Raw genomic sequence first — 23,117 nt, forward strand, 5'->3', positions numbered from 1 at the left:
CGCCCCAAACGCGTGTCCTTGAGCTGTAGCTACAACAGAGAACTTGCACTTGAACTCGCCTGCGGCATCCTCGCGTCTTCCTGTGAGCCCAGCAGCCTGGGAGACCGGGGTCTAGGGAACGGCTGTTGGGCCTTGGTAAGCGGACTGGGACAAGGACACCAAACAGGTCGTCATTCACACATCGCTTTCTCACCTGGTAACAACTGCACCGTTTCCCCGGCGAATGCCGCACGCCCACGACCTCGGGTCTGTTCTTGACCTGACACAGCGATCCTCTCTGAACCAGGAAATGGACGTTAAAAGAGCTTAAATGCATTGTCTGTGGTCGAGCAAGAAATGGTGCGTGGAGAAAGATTGGAGAACAGCATCCCCTAGGTCCTTGGCCATAAAGCAAACTAAATCTCAGCGGGATCAAACAGTTAAACGAGAAAAATGAAACTGTTAACAAAAGGAGAAAATGTAGCCACCACGTTGCCTGGTCTCAAGAGGAGGAAAGCGTTTTGGGGCATAAAACCACTGGAAGGAATCACTAAAGAAAAAACTTAATAGATCACTCCACCCAAAAATGTAAAACTTTTATATGTCACAGAGCCAAATACAAAGCCAACAACAGCCCTGGCCAGGGTGTCCGCTGGTTGAGCGTCGTCCAGTGCACTGAAAGGTTGCTGGTTCGATTCCGGTCAGGGCACATGCCCAGGTTGCGGGCTTGATCCCTGGGAGGCAGCCAATTGAGGTTTTGCTCTCACATCAATATTTCTCTCTCTCCCTCTCCCTTCCTCTCTCTCTAAAAATAAAAAAATAAAATAAAATAAAATATATATGTATATATAAAGCTATCTACTTAAAAAAAGTAAACCACACTCTGAGGGGAAATTGCCAGAGAAATGGCCAGGCTGTGGTGGCACAGCCCTGCTCGGTCCTGTCACGGCTGGGCCACCTCCGGAGCACAGGACGCTGCTCCAGTGCTGAGACCAGTGCCAGGGCCGCCAGCTGGAAGCCAGGCCGCAAAGGGGTCTGAACGGAAAACAGGCTGCCGCGCACCCCAGTGCTCCCCGTCTCGTGGAAGTGGGCACCTTTATTTTCCTCTTCGTGCTGTCTTTCCCAGTTTTTGCAAAAAGCATATTAATAGAAAAGGTTTCCTACGCAGAAAAAAAAAATATTTAAAAATGAGGATTCTGGAGGATTTCCGAGTTCCTTAATCTTACTCTTACGAGGGTGACAGTGCTAAGGCGTCCGCAGGGTCCCCGAGGCACTGTGAGGACGTGACCTTCAGAACAAGATGAAGCTTTCGGTTGCTCATGTGCACACAGACCACTGTCTTTGGTTCGCTGCCCGAGGTTTTGCTTCCTTCAAGGTTAATGAAGTCTCCCATTTCTCTCTCATAATGACAGCATTGAGGGGGGTGGAGAAAGAACTGGGAGGCTCCCACCTGCTGTCTGCCACCCGCAGGGCTGGGCGGGTTCTGTAGCATCACCTCACCTGTGGCAGGTTCTGTCACTACCACCCAATCGGACAGGCTCAGAGTCAAGTCCGTTGTCACACGTAGAGGCAGAGCTAGAGACCGGACTCGCTCCAGGCCTCTTAGCCCCAAAGCTCGGCTCGTTTGTCCACACCCACTGCCTCCGATCCAGTGCAGCCAGACCTGCAGCTGGCAGACCTGGGAGGGCGGTGATCACTGGCTATGCCTCGGCATGCGGTGCGGTGTCTGCCCGGTGCCTAGAGTTGGCGGAAGGCCCAGGGACTGTTCTCACCGGCTGTGTCCAAGGTGCCGATGACTTCGGACAAGTTGGTTCTCTTGCCCATAGGAGCCTGGACTAGACCTTTGCAAAGGTCTCTCCTGCTCAGGCCCCGGGCTCCCCCAGCGTCCATTCCCGTGTGGATGGGGCCACTCCTCTGCCTCCAGGAAAAGCAGATCCTCTCACCATTCCCTGTGCTCGTCGCCCCAGAACCACGAATCAGCCAGAGCAGATGAGGAGCCTGGGACTGAAGTGTGTGCCACGGTTACGCCGTGAGCGCATAGAAGCAGCAGGCCAGCAACCCAGATCCCCGAATTCCCAGTTACAGGCTCTTCTCAGCTGGGCCTCCCTCCGAGGCCACCCCAAGGAGCCTGCCCTCGGTGTTGGGGCAGCGAAGCCAGAGGAGGCGGAGAACGGCGTTGCCGCCAGCAGCTCTGGGGCCTCGACGGACTTTGGGAGGACTTTAGGAGGGCCAGCCCCTAAGCACCCCTGAGACCCACAGGGACACCCTAGTCCTTCCTCAAACCTCAGCCCTCTTCACAGACCTCAGCACACCATTTCCCTCCCCACTCCGAGTCGGGTGCCTTGGCTTTACAAGCCTCTTCTCTTTAAAGAGAGAAACATGTGCTGAGAAGCAGAGGGCATTGGACGAAGCTCCCCTGTCTCTGGCAGCACATTCCCAGCGGGGAAGCACAGGGGTGCGCGACAGCTTCACTCACCAAGATCGCCTCCGCTGACCACACGCTCACCGGGAGGGATAGGCTTTGGGAGTTACGGGTCGGATCAGGAGAGAATCAAGAGCGGCTTCAGGTGCAGCCTTCACGTAGGAACCCGGAAAGTTCATTGCCAAGAGTCCCCCGAGCAGCCAGGGGCGAAGAGCTCACGCCGTGTGCGCTCCGCGTGGCTGTGCCAAAGGTCCGCACCCACGTGCTGTGTGCATCTCATCAGACTCACGCGTGGACTGATCGGTCCTGGAGCCTCGTCTGCAGGGGCCAGACCTGCAGGTACCAGAGCAGCTTCCTCCCAGTCATGTCGAGAGCAGCCCTGGAACCCTTCCGGACCGGCTCTCACCGCTGGCCGTGCCCAGGCAGCTCTAACAAGCCTGTCTCAGTCCCGCCCGCGGGGCGTGTACTGCAGCGCCTAGTTCTCCGGGGGACTTACTTATTGCACTGTTTGTATGGCTAGTGTACGTTTTATTAATAACTCAGAACCACTCCAACCCAACAGAAATAACCGCTGTGGAGCTTGGCCACCGTTCCCACAGGTCAGGCGCCCATTAACCGTGTGGCCCGCGTAGCTCGTTTATGCCCCAAACTCCCTTCAGCATAAGACACGATTGTCTCCACTTCACAGGAAATGGAAGCGAAGCTCAGCGAGTGGCAGTGTGGCCCCCGGCGGCCAGGCCGCCTGCCTCCCAAGCTCGCGTCTGAAGCGCCGAGCCCTCAGCGCCCGCCCGTTCCTGAGCTGAGCGCACAGAGCATTCACAGGAGGCGATGGGCACTGTGAAGGGCAGCGCTTTTGTGGCCGCTAGTGTGGCCCTGGGCGAGCGCCTGCTCTTGCTACCTGGGAGGGGACAGTCATCCTTCCACAGGACCCTGTGGGGTTTTGTCTGTGGCCCCACAGGAAAGGCCGGGCTCAGATGGTTCATTCCCTTAGAAACCTCTAACGTCGGCCAGATGTTATCAACAGGCGATGTGAGAGCGTCACCTGAACTTCCTCAGCAGGACCGCCCGCCCCTCCTCTGAGCCCGGCGTCCTGTAAATATTCCCATAAATAAGACGCGGAGCACCCAGGGAGTGGGAAATGGGGAGCCTTGGTACATGAGGAGAGTTGCTGTGAGAGTGCAACGCCCAGGGAAGCCTGGGCAATTCTGTCGGAGGACAGCAAGCAGACTTTGAACTGGATGGGGAATGGAATGGGGTCCTGAAGGGCGAGCGGGAACTACAAAGCCAACGGAGTTGGAGAAAGGGGCCTGAGGGGAGCGGTGCTGAGTGCGCGGCCCAGCCGGCACCATGGGGCTGGAGTAATAGTGAGCTTGGGAAGGAGGCGGGGGCAGAGCTACCGGCTGCAGGTCACCCTGGTCCATCCACGGGAAATGGTGACCCCGCACGTGGAGTGGGGGCGGGGAGCGGAGGCCTGGAGCTGGGGTGTGGAGCAGGGGGGCGTGAAGTGGGGGCGGGGAGCGGAGGCCTGGAGCAGGGGTGTGGAGCAGGGGGCGGGGAGCGGTCGGAAGCTTCCCTGCAGAGAACGTTCTGGTCCTGGTCGCTGGCGCTGGCGGAGGCGGAGGCCTGCTTCAGCACATGAATAGGTATCTGGGTCTGGGTGGCCTCGGTGGCCCTGCACATTCAGTGAGCGGCTCTCCTCAGCATGAGAGCGGACACCGCTAATGCACTTCTGTCTCTTTCCATGGCAACTAATCAGTCACCTCGGCCCGGAGCCCCGGAAGGTAGACGACTGTTTGTCTCCACGGGGAACGGGTCCAGGGTTTACTCTGGGTATTAAACCAGCATCTTGATAGGTTTGGGCTAATTAAATAGAATTGAAATCCGCGGACGGGTTATCGAAAGCCTAAGTCCCGGCATAATAGGGGGAAAGTGCTTCAAAGTGGCCACGTTGAAACATGGTCATTAAAAGAACAGAAAACTCCTCCTAAAAACCAGCACATCGTGCCCCGTGTCTCCGTCGGCTCCGGCCGCTATAACAAAACACCAACAGCCTAGGAACAAGTGTCTTTCTCCAGCCCCGGGGCTGGGAGTCTGCGGGCAGGGCCCCTGCGTTGCTGGCTGAGGGCCCAGCCTCAGACTTCTGGAGTTCTCACGGGGCAGAGGGGCCGGAGCTCTCTGGGGCCTCTTCTATAAGAAACGCATCCCACTGATGGGGGCTCCACCCTCGTGACCTGTCACCCCTGCAAAGGCCCAGCTCCCAACACCATCACACTGGCCTCTAGGATTTATCCAGTGTCTGAGCCCCGTTCACGACAGGTACCCCTGTCCCCTGGGACCCCAGAGCCTCTTTCCCCGCTACAAAGAGAGTCTGGAGGAAATATGGTCCCGCCACCCCACCTCCCACCTGCCACCGCCCCCTCCTCGGCCCCACACAGCATGGGTGTGCCCCCAGCGCAGCGCTAGGGCCCCACTCTCCCCTGTGGCTTCGCTGACTCCACAGTTAAGAACGTCATCCCCAAAGCACCACGAAGTGGGTGAGCTGCCCGCACAGCAGGACAGCAGACGAGGACGCCGCCTCGCAGGGCTGAGGGAAGCGCGTGCCCTCGGTTGGCATCGTGCCACCGGGGATCGGAGCACACCCGCCCAGGGCTGGGGGCCGGCCCCTCCCCTCCAGCAACTCTCTTCTGATGCTGCTGCAACTCTCTCCCTGCTAAGTTGTTCAGAGGAGGAAGCTGAGGCTCAGAGATGCTAAGCCACCTCCAGACAAGGGCCCCAGGGGGTGGTGGGCGGTTTGGAGTGAGGCAACAAGGCCAAGGGCACAGGGGAGAACCCAGCCAGTGTTCTGAGCATGAGCTGGGAGAACATGTGTCATAAAGGAAGTCCCCACGTCCAGGGACCAAATATGCACACAGGGTCTCCGGAGGAGGGGTGGGAAGCTGTGCAGCCAGCCTGCTCCCAAGGATCGTCTCAGCAGCAAAGAGCACGTGTGCATACACACATGCGCACACACACACACACACACACACACACACACACACACACACCCAGGACTGGTTTCACAACTACAGTAAAGACATTTAAGAACCCTGGGAGACACAGAGACCTGGGTTCAAATCCCAGTCCTGCTACTTGGTAACTGTGGGCAGTGTGTTAGCTTTGCCACGTGTTAATACCGGACTGAAGGAGGTAACATAGGTCACCTGCGTGGCGCGGTGTCTGGCGGCCAGTGAGAGTCGGCTAGCGTGAGCTATGACGTGCCAAACCCCAAGCCCACGATGACAGCGTCATCTGTCCCCACAAGCCCGTCCCTCTGCACCTGGCGGCGCTACCTGCATGACTGGCACCCACTCAGGAGCCACCCTCAGCTCCAGGTCTCATGCACCACCTCCCCCTCCTCTGCCACAGTGCTCCCAGCTCACATTTTTGGTGCATTTTTATGTTCAAAGATGCTAAGCTGAGCGCTTTAGAAGCTGGCCTGTACCTGGGCCGAGAAATAAGGCGGTACTATCATTATCTCGCTTTGCATTTAAGGAAACCTGACCAAAGCCAGGGAGAGGGAATTTCACAGGCGATCTGATCTCCAAACCCTTAGGCTTACGTATGGCCCCGTGTGGCCTCCCACCAACAGGCCCCTCACTCCGCCCTCTGGAGTCCCTGCCAGGCTCCTGCTGGCTCTGTTCCATCCCTGCCCACGGCCAGGGCTCGGGCTCCCTGCTGGAGCACACCGCACTGGGGGCCGTCGGCATGGTCGGCCGCCACGGGGAGCTCAGGCGGGTGGGGACTTGGCCAGTGCAGAGCCTCAGAGCCTACGACAGGCCTTGCGGAGCTGGGAGGGTGGCAGGAGCACAGCGGCCAGGGAGGAGCTGGGCGCCTAGGTGTGAGGCACAGAGGCTGGAGCCCGGGGTGGGGGTGGGTGAGGAGCGGGATGTGACAGACGTTACCTCACCAGGCACACACACTCCCGGGAAACTGGCTTAATAATTCTGTTACTAGGGCAACAGCAGAAGAATCTGTCTCAGAGAGAACCGCCGTGTATGTCTGCACAGAAGCGCGGCAGCTGTGAGCTGGGGAAACGGGGGTGACGGGGAGTGGCCGAGGGACACAGCAGGATGTGTGGCCCAGGGTTCTCACGTGGCACTTCTCTGACCTTTCAGCCCCGCCGTCTGGGGAGGAGGGGCTTTGGAGCAGGCTCCCCAGGAGGAAGGTACAAGGCCCGTGAAGCAGAGGCTGAAGGCCCTGGGCAGATTAGCCATCCCGCCTCTGAGACTGAGACTAACAACCTAAGGACGTCGGAGGGAGGGGTGCCGGGCCACGGTGCCCTCACGGCGCCCTCGTGGACAAGCGCTAGGCCGGGCAGCAGGCCCCGTGGGAGCCACGGCGCTCATCACAGTCAGCAAGCTGGGCTCCCTGCTCCCCTCCCGCCTATAGCTGTTCAGAGCACAGGAAGTGAAGTGCTATAAGGAGCCCGCAGGGGGCAGCGGGCAGCGGGCAGCAGACAGCGGACAGCGGACAGTGGACAGCGGGCAGCGGGCAGGGGCAGGGGCAGGGGCAGCGGGCAGCGGGCAGCGGTGCCTGGCCCTGAAAGTACCTATGCTCCTGCCAGGCCCGCAGGAGCCCGAGCCTCCTCCTCAGAGGTCCTGGTTCGGCCCATTTTCTCATTCGTCCTTTGGGGAAAGTCGTGATAAAAATGGCCATTTATTGCTGGGAACCAGCCTTTCCCAAACATTAATGGCCTTTTTTTTTCCCCAAATGATACTGGTCCTCTGTCCTTAAAAATGGGAACAGCCCTGACCGGTTTGGCTCAGTGGATAGAGCGTCAGCCTGCGGACTCAAGGGTCCCAGGTTCGATTCCGGTCAAGGGCATGTACCTTGGTTGCGGCACATCCCCAGTAGGAGGTGTGCAGGAGGCAGCTGATCGATGTTTCTCTCTCATCGATGTTTCTAACTCTCTATCCCTCTCCTTTCCTCTCTGTAAAAAATCAATAAAATATACTTTTTTTAAAAAAAGAATGGGAACAGATAAAGTTTTCAAAGCTCCACATGGTTAAATGAGGAATACAATAGATGCATGTGTGTATGTACACCAAATGCATACATTACACATGTATTATTTGCTCTGCCACTTATTAAGCTAAATAAACTTTGGTAGTTACAAAAAAAGAATGGGACCATATACAGTATTCGTTTTTATTACTATTATTTTTATTGATTTCAGAGAGGAAGGGAGAGAGAGATAGAAACATCAAGGATGAGAGAGAATCATTGATCGGCTGCCTCCTGCACGCCCCCTCCTGGGAGTTGAGCCCACAACCCTGCATGTGCCCTGACCGAGAATCTAACTGTGACCTCCTGGTTCGTAGGTCCATGCTCAACCACTGAGCCATGCCGGCCGGGCCCAAACATTAACGGCCTTTTAAGGAAAACAGCCATACATACAGCCGCACAGCCCGGCTCAGGGTCAATGCCTTTCTTTTCGGTCTCCAGTCACCTGCCAAGCTGGCCCGGGTCACTGAGAGAGACCTCTAACACCTGCCTGTGGCAGCTGCGCTCAAAGTTTTTACCTCCCGTTACATGTTTTCTCGCAAACCCGTCCACGAGGGGTGCCGAGGAGACAGGGCTGGGTTTCCTCGGTCCTCCTCCTCCCAGGAGCCTGTGGGAGGGCAGGTCCCCTGAGAGGCCCCCCAAGGCCTTCTGTGATGGGGCTTTAGCATCAGCATTGCTCAGAGGAGTAGGCGGGGTGGGGGGGCGGGGCACACCTGCTCTGGGGAGGTCTCCGTAGCTCCCAGGGGCTCCGATAGCTGTGCGGGGCCCAGGGTTGCCATGGACACACATGCTCCAGACCTTTGGAAGGAACCCTCCCTCCAGGAGCCGCTACACAGGGACTCGTGTCGCCTCAGGCAGCGGGGGGTCAGCTGCTGCTGCCAAGCACTCACTTTTTGAGTGAGATTAGCAAGTTTTTTGCTTTTAGATCCCTCGCCTGTAAAACGAAGAGAATGACAGGAGACGATCTCAAAGGGAGGCAGGAGTTTAGAGCGGAAAGTGTCGTGAGCCTCCTGCAAGACAGGAGCCCCAGGCTGAACAGACCCTGCAGCCATGGTTTGCTCGGCCTGGAGGCCAGGTGCCCGGAGTGTGGATGGGGGAGTCCTCGCCTGGCGCCTGCAGGTACAACAGTGGTCGTTCCGCGGGTCTGCGTGGGTGCGGGTGGACGCACTGAATAATTCGGGCTCACGCTCAGGAGTAAAACCAGCTGGGCCACCTCCTGCCTCCCTCAGCCACCAGCTCATGACCTCAGCAAGGGGCACCCGGGCAGCTTCTTCATTTGTAAGATGGGGGCCGCCACGTGACGCACTGGCTTGTGGGAGGATCACATGCCTGACCCGGGCGATTCGTGACCGTGACTGTCTCACATCCAATCACACGCGGTCTTGATCATAGCCCTGGAAGAGCTGTCGTTGTCCCTGTCTATCTAAGAGGAAACCGCTGCCCGGAGGAGCTCGGGCGCCTGCCCAAACCGCTCATTTCAAAGCTCAGACTCCATCCCAGCTTCTGCCCGTGAGAGACCCCAGCAACTGCCAGGAGCGTCCTCCCAGATCACAAACTGGGTCCCACCGTGAGTTTCAGGCACAGTGACCGCTACAGTACAGTATGTAGATTCGTTATGAGCTGAAGTAGTGACCCAACCCCCTCAAAACGAGGCTCAGTTGCAAGGCATCCTCTGGGGTGGCTCCAGGTGGCAGAGCTGCCGAGCAGTTTAATGCGGAGCAGGTGGGGGACAGGCCTCAGGGGAGCACGTGGGGGACAGGCCTCCCTGGGAGCACGTGGGGACAGGCCTCGCTGGGAGCACGTGGGGGACAGGCCTCAGGGGAGCACATGGGAGCCGGTGGCAGTGGTGCAGGCAGCCCGAAGGGAAAAGACAAAAATAGTCCCCACCAGCTGGTCTAGAAACAGACCCAGCTGCGTGGAGATGCACCAGATCGAGGTCCATGCATCTGGCCCGGAGCCACCGCCTCCCACATGTTTGGGAACTTTTTTCTCTTCCCGGATGACCTTGGTCAGGGGCTTCCCAGCCCATCCCCTGGAAAGGACTCCGTGGGATCAAAAGTCTGAGTGAACTGGATACCATAGCGCCCCTTGCAGCCAAGTCCCTGATAATGTTCTTTAGACCTGAACCCACACCCCCTGCCGGGAAGCAGAGCACAGCACGGACTTGGGTGCCAGGGTGGGTGAACCTGGAACTTGAACTTAATAAAGGGGCACGTGCATTTGTTTCTGTTTTTCTCATGAGAAATAAGCCTGCCCAAATCCATTTCCCTAGCACATGACCCTGCACCTGCGGGGTGTTCACTGGCCAACGCTGACAGGCGGCTCACCCTGGGCCAGGCACCGTGTCGTCACTTGAGTCTCTGTCCTCAGGGCTTGGGCCTTGATGCTTCACGCCTCGGTCCCCTCCCTGCACAGACTGGTCTGGATGGAGCTTTACACTTGGGGAGGGGCCCTGGGGAGCACCTGGCTGGGTTCGTGGAAAGGAAATCCAGGCCCCAGTAGGTCTCTAAGTCCCACTGCACAGTCACCCACTGCTCCCAGGGGGTCCCTTTGCTCTGCGTCACCTGCCCTTTCCCCTTACAGCACTGGGCTGTGCCCACCTGTCTCTGGGTCTGGAGAGAGCTGGCATCTGAGAGGATCCCTGAGCTGGGAAGGCAGTGTCCCCATCAGATGTGACTAAAAGGAGGCGCCTGCCCAAGACGGACTCAGGTAGGGACTGCCCTGACCCAGGGGCTTCCACACGCTCATGCGACACCCACCGTGCTGGCGGCAGGACGGTCACATGACTGCCTAGGGCTGAGGCAGGCAGCTAAACAACTGCCCGCACCAAGGGCAGCCTAGCTGTGGCTGATGCTGCAGGAGCCGCTGGCTGGGGGGGCACGTTCCATCTGCAGCCACCTGACAGGTGGGCCATGATGCTGTGCTGAGCGGGATGGGTAGGGCCGGAAACCTTCACAACAAGCAGGAATGTGGAAGTCCTAGGAAAGTCGGGGGTTATCCAGTCTGCCTCCCTCGATAAGAGATGAGAAAAATAAAGGCCAGAGCTGCCCAGCAACTGAACAAGGGCAAGGAGCCCAGTCCGAAACTCCCAAAGCAGGATCCCTGAAATATGTCTTCTAAGATGTTCCTTGAAGAAAGATCTTAGGGAGTCTGAGATCCTGCCACGTTCTCTACTCTCCCCTGACTGGCCCACCCATCCTCCAGGTAACAAATATTTACTCAGAATCAAAATGAGCCCTAGCCAGTGTGGCTCAGTGGATAGAGCCTAGGCCTGCAGACTGAAGAGTCCCGGGTTCAATTCTGGTCAAGGGCACATGCCTTGGTCGCAGGCTTTTCCCTGGCCCAGACCCTGGTCGGCTGCATGCAGGAGGCAACCAATCGATGTGCTTCTCTCACATCAATGTTTCTCTCTGTCTTTACCTCCCTCTTCCGCTCTCTCTAAAATCAATGGAAAAATATCCTCGGTGAGGATTTAAAAAAAGAAAGAAAGGTAAATTTCAAAATGAGAAACATTGGCGAGATCTGGTCTAAAGGGCAAAGCTGAGACTACCCCAGGTGTTCAGACTTCAGGACCAAACGCACAGCCGCTCCAGCGACAGGGCAGCTGAGGGCAGCCATTGGTTCAGACGGTCCTCGGGACGGCCCGCGGCCGCTGGTGTGCTCAGTAACCGCAGGCGTGCTTTCCTCACCTGAGGCCCTGCTAAGCGGAAGCTCTTGTAATCATAGGGCCAGACAGGTAAGCCTGAGACCAGGGCGACTGTCTCGGGCTGGGAATTAAATGGGGTGACCTGGAGACAGGCCCCCCGAAGAAAGGAAGAGGCGGAAAGAGGAAGAGGGTGTGAAAGAAGAGGTGGGAGTCAGTGAGATCTCAGCGCCTCGGCAGGTCCGGCCGCGCTCAGCTTTCATGAGAAGGAGACACAACCAAGGGAGTCAGCAAAACAGCAAGTGAACCCTCCTAGCCAGCCAGCGTGTGGGAGGAGACTGGACTTGGGGTGGTGAACACAGCGCAATATACAGATGATGTTTATAGAACTGTACCCCTGAAACCCATATAATTTCATTAACCAATGTCACCCCTACAAATTCAACTTTTTAAAAAAAGGAGACAGCCTACGCTGAGGAAAGCATCCCTACAGCCCGCCGCCTAACCACAGCCCCAGCCCCGGGCCCACGGGAAACCAGGGCCTGGGCATTAACTCTGCGCCATGGCCGTCCTGCGCCAGGTTCTCTCCTGGGCAATCATGTGAGATCCAGCAAGGAGCTTGTTTTTAATTATAGGGAGAGGGTGAGCCCCAATCAATCGAACCCGGCTTCAATTAGTACAATGATCATCTGGGTCATTATTTTAAGTGTTTGCATTTTCTACTTAAATAAGGTCACTTTCAATTTGGTAAACACTCCCAAGTCATCATCTTAATTCGCGGCCGCCACTGAGGAATGCTGAGTAAGTAAACAATCAGGCGTCGGCCACAGCCGCCGTCCACCGGGGCTTATTCATGGCTCTCCTGGCACCGAAGCAGGAGACAGAACCAACCACCGGAGACGTTCACGCATCCGCCGCTCAATAAATATTTATTACCCACCAGGGGCCAGGCACCGTGCTGGGCTAAATATAGCCTTCATTACTTTATTAATAATCACAGCTAAGTTCGATTTGAATGTTTTAAAGAATGAAATCCTATTTTCTTAAGTGGATGACACATTCTAACCTTAAGGGGCTCTCCCCTCCATCCGGCCCAAAGACCCAGCAGGTAGGTAGTGAGTATAAGCTCACGCCAGACGCACTCACGATTTTAAAAGTCTTAGGAGAATACAAACGCTAAGAGATGGTTCATAACAACGCACTCAGATTTTTAAAATACATTTGGGTTTTGTGTTAAGGGGAGTAGCTCATACTTGTTCAAATAGTTTTAAAAACACCAGCGCACCCATATGTTGCAAATGCAGGCAGCGCTGTGCAAACAGGAGAGCAGTCAGACGGCGCCCTGGCTCGTTTCAAAGGAGGCTCCCCCACCCCGTCTTCGCTGACAACACCCAAAAAATGGCACCCTCTCTCTCAAGACCCAAGGGAAAGCCCCTCCGAGGAGGAACCCAAGTCACTTCAGGCGCCTCAGGAAGGAAGGGAGTTGGACGGGAGACCTCCCTGTTCCCTCCCCGGCCCCTGGGTTAGGGGCCCAGTGTAACCTGACCACACACACACTGCAGCCCCACAACGCCAGGGACAGCCCCTTACACACAAACCCCACCACACCCCCAGGAGAGGCAGGGCCTGCTCCTCAGCCAGGCAGTCCCCTGAGCCTGCTGACATCACAAAGGGGTCAACTGGCCACCCCATTGTCACGTGGCTGCCCCCTGGCTCCCCTTCACTGGCAGACACAGGGCCAGGGTGAGAGCTCTCAGAGCCCTGCGGGCAGGCTTCCAGGAGCAGCCTGGGAGCCAGCCACCTGGCTGGGCGGGCGGGGAAGCTCAGGGCTGGCCTCGTGTTTCAGCTTCTGTTCGCTTCTCCTGTAATGGAAAATCGCTTTGCACAAAACTAGACTGCTAGTTCTTTCCGGCGCCCCTCCCCCGCCCCTCCACAGCCTTCGGAGGGACAGCCGGCCTGTCCCAGGAGGTGGTAGGAGAGAGCAGTCACGCGTGGCTGCCTACTATGTCCCCTGCTTCAGGCCCTGGGCCCAGGTGGTTACTCTTTTCCTTTGGAATGGGACTGGTGTCGGGGTCCAAGTGTCCACCTAGTTGTCAGTGTCAAGCCGAGGAGGTGATCTGCACGGGGACCCAGTTAACGGAGTACCCCCCTGACATCCCCCTGAACACCCGGCGGCTCTTCCTGAACAACAACAGCATCACCTATTTGCCAGCCATGAATCTAGGCCTCCTCAGCGACCTCGTCTACTTGGACTGTCGGGACAACCTGATCAGCGAGGTGATGGATTACACCTTCATCGGGGTCTTCAGGCTCCTCTACCTGGATCTCAGCTCCAACAACCTGAGCTGGGTCTCCCCGTACAGCTTCTCCATGCTCAGCAACCTGGTGCAGCTGAACATCTCCAACAACCCTCACCTGCTCGCTCTGAATAAGTACACCTTTGCCAACACCAGCTCTCTGAGGCACCTGGACCTCAGGAACACCGGCTTGCAGACCTTGGACCACAGTGCCTTCCAAAACCTCCTCACCCTGCAGACCCTGTACCTGAGCGGGAACCCCTGGAAGTGCAACTGCTCCTTCCTGGACTTCACCATCTACTTAATCGTGACCCATCTGAACCACCCAGGTGAGGACGTGCTGGGTGTGGGGGAGGATGTGCTGGCGTCGGACCCATGGGTTCCAGAAAAGGGAAGTCATAAGATGTCCAGGCCTGGCCGGTGTGGCTCAGTGGTTGAGTGTCGTCCCATGCACCAGGAGATCACAGGTTTGATCCCCTGTCAGGGCACATGCCCGGGTTGCTGAATGGATCCCCAGTAGGGGGCGTGCAGGAGGCAGCTGATGGATATTTCTCTCTCATCGATGTCTCTATCTCTCTCACTCCCTCTCTCTGAAATCAATAAAAAAATATTTTAAAATAATAATGATGAAATAGAAAAAGAGCCGGTCAGGATGGGAGGGCCATCAGGGTGAAGCTGATTGGAAGCATTCTTACTGCTCTGCAGGGCCATCCTTGAGTTGACTGGAGAGCCAATAAGGAATTCAAAGGGCTGAGTTCTAGTCCCAAACTCAGCACTTGCCCATTAGCTGCCCTTGGGAAACTCAATTTCTCTGAGCCTCAGTTTCCTGATCCATAAAGTGGGGACAATAATGTTACCAAACATACAGAGGTGTCGTGACACCATGAAACAGTGTGTGTGGAAATGATAAAGGACCAGTAGGGCAAAGTAATACAGGGACACTGTATTCCACCGGGAACTATTTAGGCTCAGTGACCCGCTGTTTCGGGATCTAAGTGCCCTCAGTCACTCACAGGCAGTAGAAAATCCATAGTACGATGTATAGAGGGGGAAGTTTGATAGGCAAGGAGGGGGCATGTGAGCACCTGGACAGGGAGAGAGGGAGAGGGCAAGGCCGGGGACAGACTTTGATAAGACAGCGCCTTTGTCTTCAAGGTACTCCCCTCGTAAGGCAGACGGGGACAGCCTGAATTGGGAGAATGGGCCACGCGTGCCACCATCCCAGCAGGGAGATGTCAATGTCACAGGTAGATTCCCAAGTCTCATCTGGTAGATTTCTATCCACTGTCCCCACCCTCCTGCCATGGCCCCTGGGCTCCCCGGTGCTTCCTCCCTCATCTTTCAGCCCAACCTACCTAGGACTGAGCTGGGCTATTGGGCAAGTTATGGACATAGGAGTTCAGACCCTGAGAACAAAACCTAAGCCCAGATCAAGGCTTGGCCTCAGCCTGGGCCATGGGACTGGGGCGTGGCCAGCAGAGCCAGGTGGCTGTTGCTGAGTCTGGAACTGAATCTTCACCTAAAGACAAGCCCCACCTCCAGAAACAGGTGTGGACACACAGGTGGCTTTCTATGGACAAGGGCAAGGAGGGCAGCCCCACTGTGGGCAGACAGGGCCCGGAGAGAAAGAACAATCCATCTGGTGTGATCTGGGGATGTTGTGGAGAGAACCGAGCAATACCTCTGCCCCAGGATCTCCCCCTCCCCTGCTCCCACGGGGCTGAAATTAGCCATTTCAGATTCACCCTTCTGAGTCCCCAAAGTGCCCTGACCTAGAAGAGGACCCTACAAAACTACATGAACTTCTGGCCCAAATGATACAAGTGCCCCTAAATCTTTACCAGCTCTCTGAGAGGGAGGAGGGAATTCCTGGGAAATCCAATTAGCTGAGCTTACCCAGGAACCTTGAAGGAAGTCGGGGTCCAGGGAAGAATGGAGAGGCCCTAAAGCAAAAGGTGCCAGGCAGGGCAACCATGAGTCTTTCCCAGGTCACCTGTTGGCTAAACTCGCCCCCCAGAGCGGCTGTAGAGGGCGCTCCACTCTTCAGACTTCAGGATAACTCACTGAGTAGGAATATCGAAACTTTGATGCTATTACCAAAGGTCTTACCTAAAGAAACCCTCCGATGAGTTAGTCACCAGATGCACTGAAAACCATCAGTTCTCAGAATTCAGGACTCACTTCGGAGCCCGCACACCCCAGCAGTGGAGGTGCGCGGTCCTGTGCCGGCTGCCGGGCGCTCTCGCGGGTAGAACAGACCCACCGAGGCCAGCAAAGAGGACAGCTCCTGCCAGACTCTAATTTTCCAGTCGTTGCTGCTACTGGAAGGTGGGAGGGCCACTGAGCTCTGAGGGACAGCCTCCCTCGCGGGACGGGTCGGAGCCCCTGAGGATGCTCTCAGAAGCGCACGTGACGTTACGCTCCTGGGCAGAAGGACCCGGCCTCCGCATCCCCCGCCCTGCCACCCCAAGGTCCGGTCCAGCGCTGCCCAGTGGAGACCATCTAGATCCGAGCTGTCCAGTCCAGGGGCCATGTGGGGCCACTGCGCTCTTGAAATATGGCCAGTGCAACTGAGGAACTGAATTCCCCATTGTACTTCATTTCAATACATCTAAACAGCCACGGGAATGGCTAGTGGCTACCACACTGGTCAGGCCACCTTTGAATACAGGCTGCTTAAGAACCCAGCTCCTCGCCCTGACCAGTTTGGCTCAGTGGATAGAGCGTCGGTCTGCGGACTGAAGGGTCCTGGGTTTGATTCCGGTCAAGGGCATGTACCTTGGTTGCGGGCACATCCCCAGTAGGGGGTGTGCAGGAGGCAGCTGATCGATGTTTCTCTCTCATCGATGTTTCTAACTCTCTATCCCTCTCCCTTCCTCTCTGTAAAAATTCAATAAAATATATATTTTTTAAAAGAATCCAGCTCCTCACAGCATGGAGCTCTCCCCACATCCAAGTTCAACACTCCCCCACTGCCATGGGGCAGCCCACAGTCCACTCAGCTCACGCTCTGGATGTATGTTCACTATGTGGCCAAGCTGTTGGGGTCCTTTATCACAGAGGACCAAGGCGTAGTTCCTGTCTTTAATGAGACAGTCTAGGACACAGTGAGAGAAAACACAGCCAGAGCACGGTCCTGGTGCCCGCGCTGCCCGGGTGGCTCGGGGGGGGGGGGCCCTCTGAGTCTCCAAGTCCCTCTGTGCTCGGGATAGGGGTGCCAGGTGAGACACTCGCTAAGGCCCCTTCTGGCTGGCAGCCCAAGGACCGAAACAGAGAGAAGATGCCCTTGGAGGAAGTGAGGGGGAGCTCGTGGTCAGCAGACAGGGTCCCAGCTGTGCCTCGGTGGGGCGGTGCCGAGGGGGGTGTCCGTAGAGATGAGGCCCTGGTCACACAGTTAAGGGGTGTGATCGCGAAGCAGGCAGCCTCTAAGTCTGCCCTCCCGGGGGAACTCCTGTCTTCCTGCCTCTACTTGACCAGAACGACGCCTCCAATCCCCGCCCACAGGCCCCCGACTTTCCTCCCAGGCCTGGCCTGCTTAACCAGCAGTTCTCAAGCTCTAACGAGCCAGGAACCCCAAGTCCAGAGATTCTGACCAGAGAGCTGGGGGCACAGGTGCGCCTCGGCCACATTCTGAGGACCCTGTGACCATGGCCTGTGTTCCAGACCCTCAACGGCTGCTCCAACATGACCTGCGCTGCGATGTTAGTGGTTGATGATGTTACGAAACGCCTGCCTCATGGGGCATTTGTGATGTGACGGGACAGTCAGAAACAGTGAGAACGCAGAAGGGGCAGGTACCAGGGGCGGGAGGGGACAGTTTCAGGACAGGGGCCCTGTGTCGGCTCTCAGTCATGGTCCTGGGCAGTCCTGCTGGGGTGAGGTCTGGGCAGCAGTGTCAAGAGGCCGGGCGGAGCCCCCTGGGACGTCTGCAGGGGGCAGATGGCTCGGGCCTGGCTGCTTCGGATCCAAGTCATTTGAGGGCGTCTGAGCAGAGAACATCTTAGTCCTGCATTCAAAGCTGCTGTTGTTGGACAATGGCCCCATTTCAACCCAGAAAGTAGAAAGTCACCCATGACTTGCCAAAACGTAGATTTCCAGAATGAATTCAGGTCCCCGCACTCTCCGCTGACAATCTCCTCCATCGGGGATTGCAGTGGGCAGACTGGCGGGGAGCCGGGGAGCTGGGGAGCCGGGAGTAGGCATTCCTGGCTGGCGAGTGCTCCGCCAGCATGGCCCCCACCTTCTCACTAGCACCTGGCCTGCTCCCTCCAGCTGTCAGCCTGGGCCACAGCTGAGTCAATGACCCTACGCCACCCAGAAAATCCAAGAAACGATGGGGGGCCAGTGCGGTTCCGGAAGGGTCCTGGTGATTCTCCCGGACTCAGTCCCGGTGGGATCCCTGAGCAGGTGACCTAGGTTCCTGGGAGCTCAGGAAGGCCAGGCCTCCAGGCACGGCCCTTCGGGTTCCCATGTACTCAGGCCTGCAGGGCAGCAGTGGACGGTGGGCCAAAGCAGCCACCGGGCCTCCTCGTCTCCCTCTGGGGGAAGAGCTCCCCGTGCGGAGGTGGCCCAGCAGCACGTGGGAGCAGCTGGAAAGGGCCAAGGGACCAGCCGTGAAGGGCTGTGGTGACTTTCTGGGGAGCAGGCAATGTATGCTGAGCCACAGTCCCTTCTACAGACCAGGGAAGAAGCAGTTCCTCTCGGATCCATGGGGTTCAGGCTGGATTTCTGAGAGGGGGCTCCCTGGGCGCCTGCACGAGCAGCTGTGGCTCTGGGCCCAGAAACTCTTGCTTCCCGGCATCGGATTCTGGCACACGGCTCCCACCTGTGAGCAGCGTGCTACATGTGGATGTAAACAAGGGGTGGGTTATGTCTCCTTAGGAACTATTTGCGGGAAGAATTTAAACATTAATGACGCCTGTAATTACACCTGGGAGCTTTAACTGGGGCGAATGCCCTGGCCCGTGGAATGGGGCGGAGCGAGGGACTGCATGGGGCCCGGTCACCTGTGTGCCGTGAACGAGGCCCGGAGTCGTGCAGTGCACATGTGCCCACGGTGCCTGGTAGCTCTTGGTCAGAGGCAAGGAGATCAGGCGAGCCAGAGAGAGGATACTTTACAAGCGATGTATTCACTCTGTAGCCTGGGAATAATTACAACTACCCGTGGGGTGACAGGGGTTAGTTTGTAAAACTAACTACACATCAGGTACTCCAGGCCAGCAGATGGCTCTATAACCTCTGGGGAAGGATGGGCAATTAAAGAAAAGGAAATGACATGACACAACAGAAAGCAACAAAGTGGAGGAAAAGGGACGCAAATAAGTAGGGTGAACAGAAACAAACAGAAATGCTAATGGGCTGATTCAAATGCATGGTTCGCTAGACTGGGTGAAAAGCAAAATCCAGCTCCATGCTGCTCACAAAACTATACCTTAAATGTAGGAACGTGGGAAAGGACACACAAGGGGGAGCCTGGCCAAAGAGATTCCATACGGCCCTCTAATGTCACCAAACACAGGAGACTGTAAGACAAGACCATCACTTGAGATGATGGGGAAAAGTTCAGTGAGAAAGGGTAGCTGTCCCAGGAAGAGATGTCAGGTGTAACTTCCTGCATCTAATAACTTAGCTTGAAAATTCGTAAAGCTAAACTAGACAGAACCATATGGAGAAGTCGACAAATGCACACTTAACTGGTGACTTTATTATTTTTTAATATTTTTTACTGATTTTACAGAGGAAGGGAGAGGGAGAGAGAGAGAGACATCGATGATGAGAATCATTGATTGACTGCCTCCTGCACAAGCCCAGCGGGGATCGAGCCCACAACCCGGGCATGTGCCCTGACGAACTAGACAGAACCATATGGAGAAGTCGACAAATGCACACTTAACTGGTGACTTTATTATTTTTTAATATTTTTTACTGATTTTACAGAGGAAGGGAGAGGGAGAGAGAGAGAGACATCGATGATGAGAATCATTGATTGACTGCCTCCTGCACAAGCCCAGCGGGGATCGAGCCCACAACCCGGGCATGTGCCCTGACGGGAATAATCCTGCCCAGTGGGGGTCGAGCCCACAACCCGGGCATGTGCCCTGACGGGAATCGAACCACGACCTCCTGCTTCACAGGTTCGATGACCGCACTTCTCTCAATAGCGAATGCACAACTAATCGACTAATAGCAGCTCAGAGACGACAGTTCTGAAAAGCCAGTAAAGTCCATAAAAGTCAGAAAAGATCAAAAGTCGGTGACGATATAGAAGAGTCTGTAAAACCACAACCTACATCCGTGCAACAATGTACCTAATAAAGACAGAACATGTTTTCAGGACACATGCCAAATGCACTGAAACTGACTTTATCCTCAGCCATAAAGCAAATTCTCCATCCATTCCAAAGGCTTGAAATCATAGAGAGTGTGTCTCTGGCCGCAGTAGAATTAAACTAGAACTCAATAATAAAAATATTACTATCGAATCCCCCAAGTATTTAAAAATCAACTAATTCTCTCAATGAATGGCAGTTCCTATTAACAGGAAGGATAATGATCAGACACGGGTTACAGGAGCTAAAGTCGGCTTGTGGGGTAGGGAACAGTGCACCCTTTCCTGGTGAATGACCACCACGCGACGGGGCGATCGGGGTGACAGGAAGAAATGCTGCAGGTGGGCAGCGGTGGGGACAGTATGTCCTCTGAGCGACGGGGAAAGGCTCCTGAGTGGGTGCATTTACACTCGACCTTAGAGGACAGAGAGGAACTGATCATAAACTTGGGGGCAGGCTCTGGATGCGGAAGGAAAGGTGTAAGGCAACTCTGGGTGGGCGAGAGCAATGGCGGGGCAGGAGGCACTGAGGGGGCAGGAGGCCCTGAAGGGGCAGGAGGCCCTGAGGGGGCCGGAGGCACGGAGGGGGCTGCAGCCGGAAGTGCTGAGAAGTCGGCGAGAAGGCGGGAAGGGCAGGTGCTCCGGGCTCAGGGCCCGGCCAGGTGCCCGAGGTGATCCGAGGCCGCAGGGGTGGAGGAGGCTCTGAGCGAGAGCCCTGGGCACAGCTGCGCTTGCAGCAGGGAAATCCCGGGCGTGTGTGAAGGGAACCACTGCTGGGAACCTGGGGAAAGTGGGCATAGGGGCCTGCTGGGGGGACAGCTGGCACCTCCCAGGGACAGGGAAGGGGAGGAGAGAAAGTCGGTAGAAAAACCCAGGCGCCCTCCCCAGGGCCCCCCACACCCTCACTAAGAGCAGCCCAACACGCGGGAAATCGCTGCCTAAGGGCTCCTTTCAAGGTGGCGCTCCAAGTGGGGAAATGAGTGTTTCATGTTTAGTCTCTGCAGCCGGAGCCCCAATTTGAAAGCCAACTCTTTTTAAAAATAGAATTCGATAAACCTCCCCCCCACCACAACAGACACACCCAGACCCTCGAATCCCACGTTTCCTTCTCAGGCACATCTCTGCATGTTCCCATGTTGTGTCTGCATGTTCCCGGGCAAGTGACAGAGCCCCCTCCTGCCCGAATTCCCGAGGAGCCTCGCCCACCACACCCCGGGCCTCCCAGAGCCCCGACCGACCCGGGACCCACCCGGGCTGACCGTGAGGCGTGGAGCACTGTGTCTCTGCCCCTGAGGGCAACCTGGAGGGAGGCCCAGGACCCGCCCCTTCCCTCTCCCGCCAGTCACCTTGGGGAGGGCGCCCCAGGTGTCCACACTCAGACTAGAGAGGGGCTCCCTTCCTTCCTCTCCTCCCCTCTGTCACAGACACCTTGCCAGCATCCCCTCCCAGAGGAGCCCTCCCCACACACCCACGGGAGGCCCTCCTGGAGGTGACACGGTGTCCCTGGAGGTGCAGGGTCCCAGCGGCCACGTGCAGGGGCAGCGTCCAGCTCAGACAGGGCCTAGCCTCGGCCTGGCCGCTCTCTCCTGCCACCCCACCCGCTGCCGGGTCCCCATCAGCTCCAGTCACGGTTCCTTTCTCGCCTTCTCCTGCTTCTCACTCTAACACAAACCCGATTCCCCTCCCTTCCTGAGCGAGGAGCTCCACGCCCTACAGGGTCTGGAGTCCCACCCTGAGTTTAGGGGGAGCTGCTCTCCGCACCAGCTCTGAGGCTCCCACTTCTGCAGAACACACTGCGATCGCTCAGTGAGACGTTCTCATCTTCCCATGCTGCCTGGATCCTCGGGTATCTAGAACCTTCCAGATGCACACCAGCTCTGAGTCTGTTTCCTTCTGGGTGAAGGAGGAGGATAACGTTCCTTGTGCAGGTGGTTCTAAGAATTCCGTGAGAGAGCACTTGGGCATCGCTTAGCATGTCGTCAGAACTTGGTCAATCTTCGCTGCTCGGCTTTGAATTTTGCTAATTCCAGCCCCGGTCCCACCCTGAGTGTAAGCCCCGTGGTGTAATGCCTGCAGTTCATTCAGCAGCTTGTCCCCCCGCCCCCACCCCCCACCCCGCAGCTCATCTCGCTTACCCTGAGTGTAAGCCCCGTGGTGTGATGCCTGCAGTTCATTCAGCAGCTTGTCCCCCCGCCCCCACCCCCCACCCCGCAGCTCATCTTCGCCAGGACTCTGAGAAGAGTGTCATTCTCTGCACGTCTACGATGAGGCTGGGATTCGGGGGGAGAACGGGCAACCGCCATGTGTACAAAATTCGTGCGTGACAGTCTGCACTTGAGCCCTGAGCTCGCTGGCTGCAGAGCCTCTTTTTCTGTTTTACTCTGAAGTCCACGGGGCTGATGTGGGAGGTGCTAAGGGAAGGAGCCGGGCCGCAAAGTCAGCTGCTAAAAAGGATTGAAGATGCGTGTGGACCATGTGACCAGCCAGTGATGCTTCCCCGGACGGCTCTCTCCCCACTGGTTCCTCCCGGCTGCGGAGGCTTCCCGGGAATCTGGTCCCTGAGCGTTGGGACAAGTGGCGTGTGATACCTGGGGTGGCCTCTGTGGTCCTGGCTGGGCTCAGGCACAAGTGCAGAGAAAAACACAGCTTGGGTCACCAGGAGGGAGAGAGGGAGGGAGGGAGGGAGATAGGGAGCACAGGGGTGGGCTGTGGAGTGTCCACGCTCCGTGGCCATCTTGCTAGGTTTCCAAACGCTCCCGCTCCTGTTGTGGTGTCTGGATCTCTGAGGACTGTTGGAAGCAAAGCCCATTTTCGGAGGTGACCCGAAGGAAGCTAAGCTGGGGCAGGAGGCAGTCCTGGGCTCCACGATTCTCAAACTTCATGCCACAAAGCCCCTGGGGTCTCATGAAGCTGCAGACCCTGACCCAGGAGGGCTGGGCGGGGCCTGAGATGCTGCATCTGATGAGGCCCAGGTGATGCCCCCAGCCCACACCCTGAGTAGCCAGGCTCCAGGCCGCCTCTCCAGGTGCCCTTTGACGCCGGGGGTTCCGCCATTCACCATGTCCTGCTGTGCTTCTCCTCCAGATGATCAGAACGCCACGTGCGTGGAGCCCACAGAGCTGGCCGGCTGGCCCATCACGCAGGTGGGGAACCCGCTGCGGTACATGTGCATCACCCACCTGGACCGGCAGGACTACATCTTCCTGCTGCTCATCGGCTTCTGCATCTTCTCGGCGGGCACCGTGGCCGCCTGGCTCACGGGCGTGTGCGCCGTGGTCTACCAGAACGCCCGGCGCAAGTCGAGCGACGCGGAGGACGAGGACGAGCACGGGCAGCCCGTGGAGGTCAGCAGGCGCATTTTCCAGAGAAGGTCGGACTCGGGCCAGGACGGCTTCCCTCAGCTGA

At 57.0% G+C, this 23,117-nt stretch overlaps 2 protein-coding genes across 2 annotated transcripts in view; one reads left to right on the plus strand and one right to left on the minus strand.

Annotated features, from left to right (window-relative positions):
- The window catches only part of RXRG (retinoid X receptor, gamma), a 141,056-nt gene that overhangs the window by 78,852 nt on the left and 39,087 nt on the right, over positions 1–23,117 (minus strand). The gene's annotated exons all lie outside the window — the stretch shown is intronic.
- The window catches only part of LRRC52 (leucine rich repeat containing 52), an 11,413-nt gene continuing 1,386 nt past the window's right edge, over positions 13,091–23,117 (plus strand). Inside the window, exons 1-2 of the mRNA XM_005880533.2 lie at positions 13,091–13,713; positions 22,797–23,112. Of these exons, the coding sequence (XP_005880595.1) occupies positions 13,092–13,713; positions 22,797–23,112 (938 nt within the window). The 5' untranslated portion in view covers position 13,091. The remainder of the gene's footprint in view (positions 13,714–22,796; positions 23,113–23,117) is intronic.

This window comes from Myotis brandtii, unplaced genomic scaffold, assembly GCF_000412655.1.
Source record: "Myotis brandtii unplaced genomic scaffold, ASM41265v1 scaffold64, whole genome shotgun sequence".
NCBI lineage: Eukaryota > Metazoa > Chordata > Mammalia > Chiroptera > Vespertilionidae > Myotis > Myotis brandtii.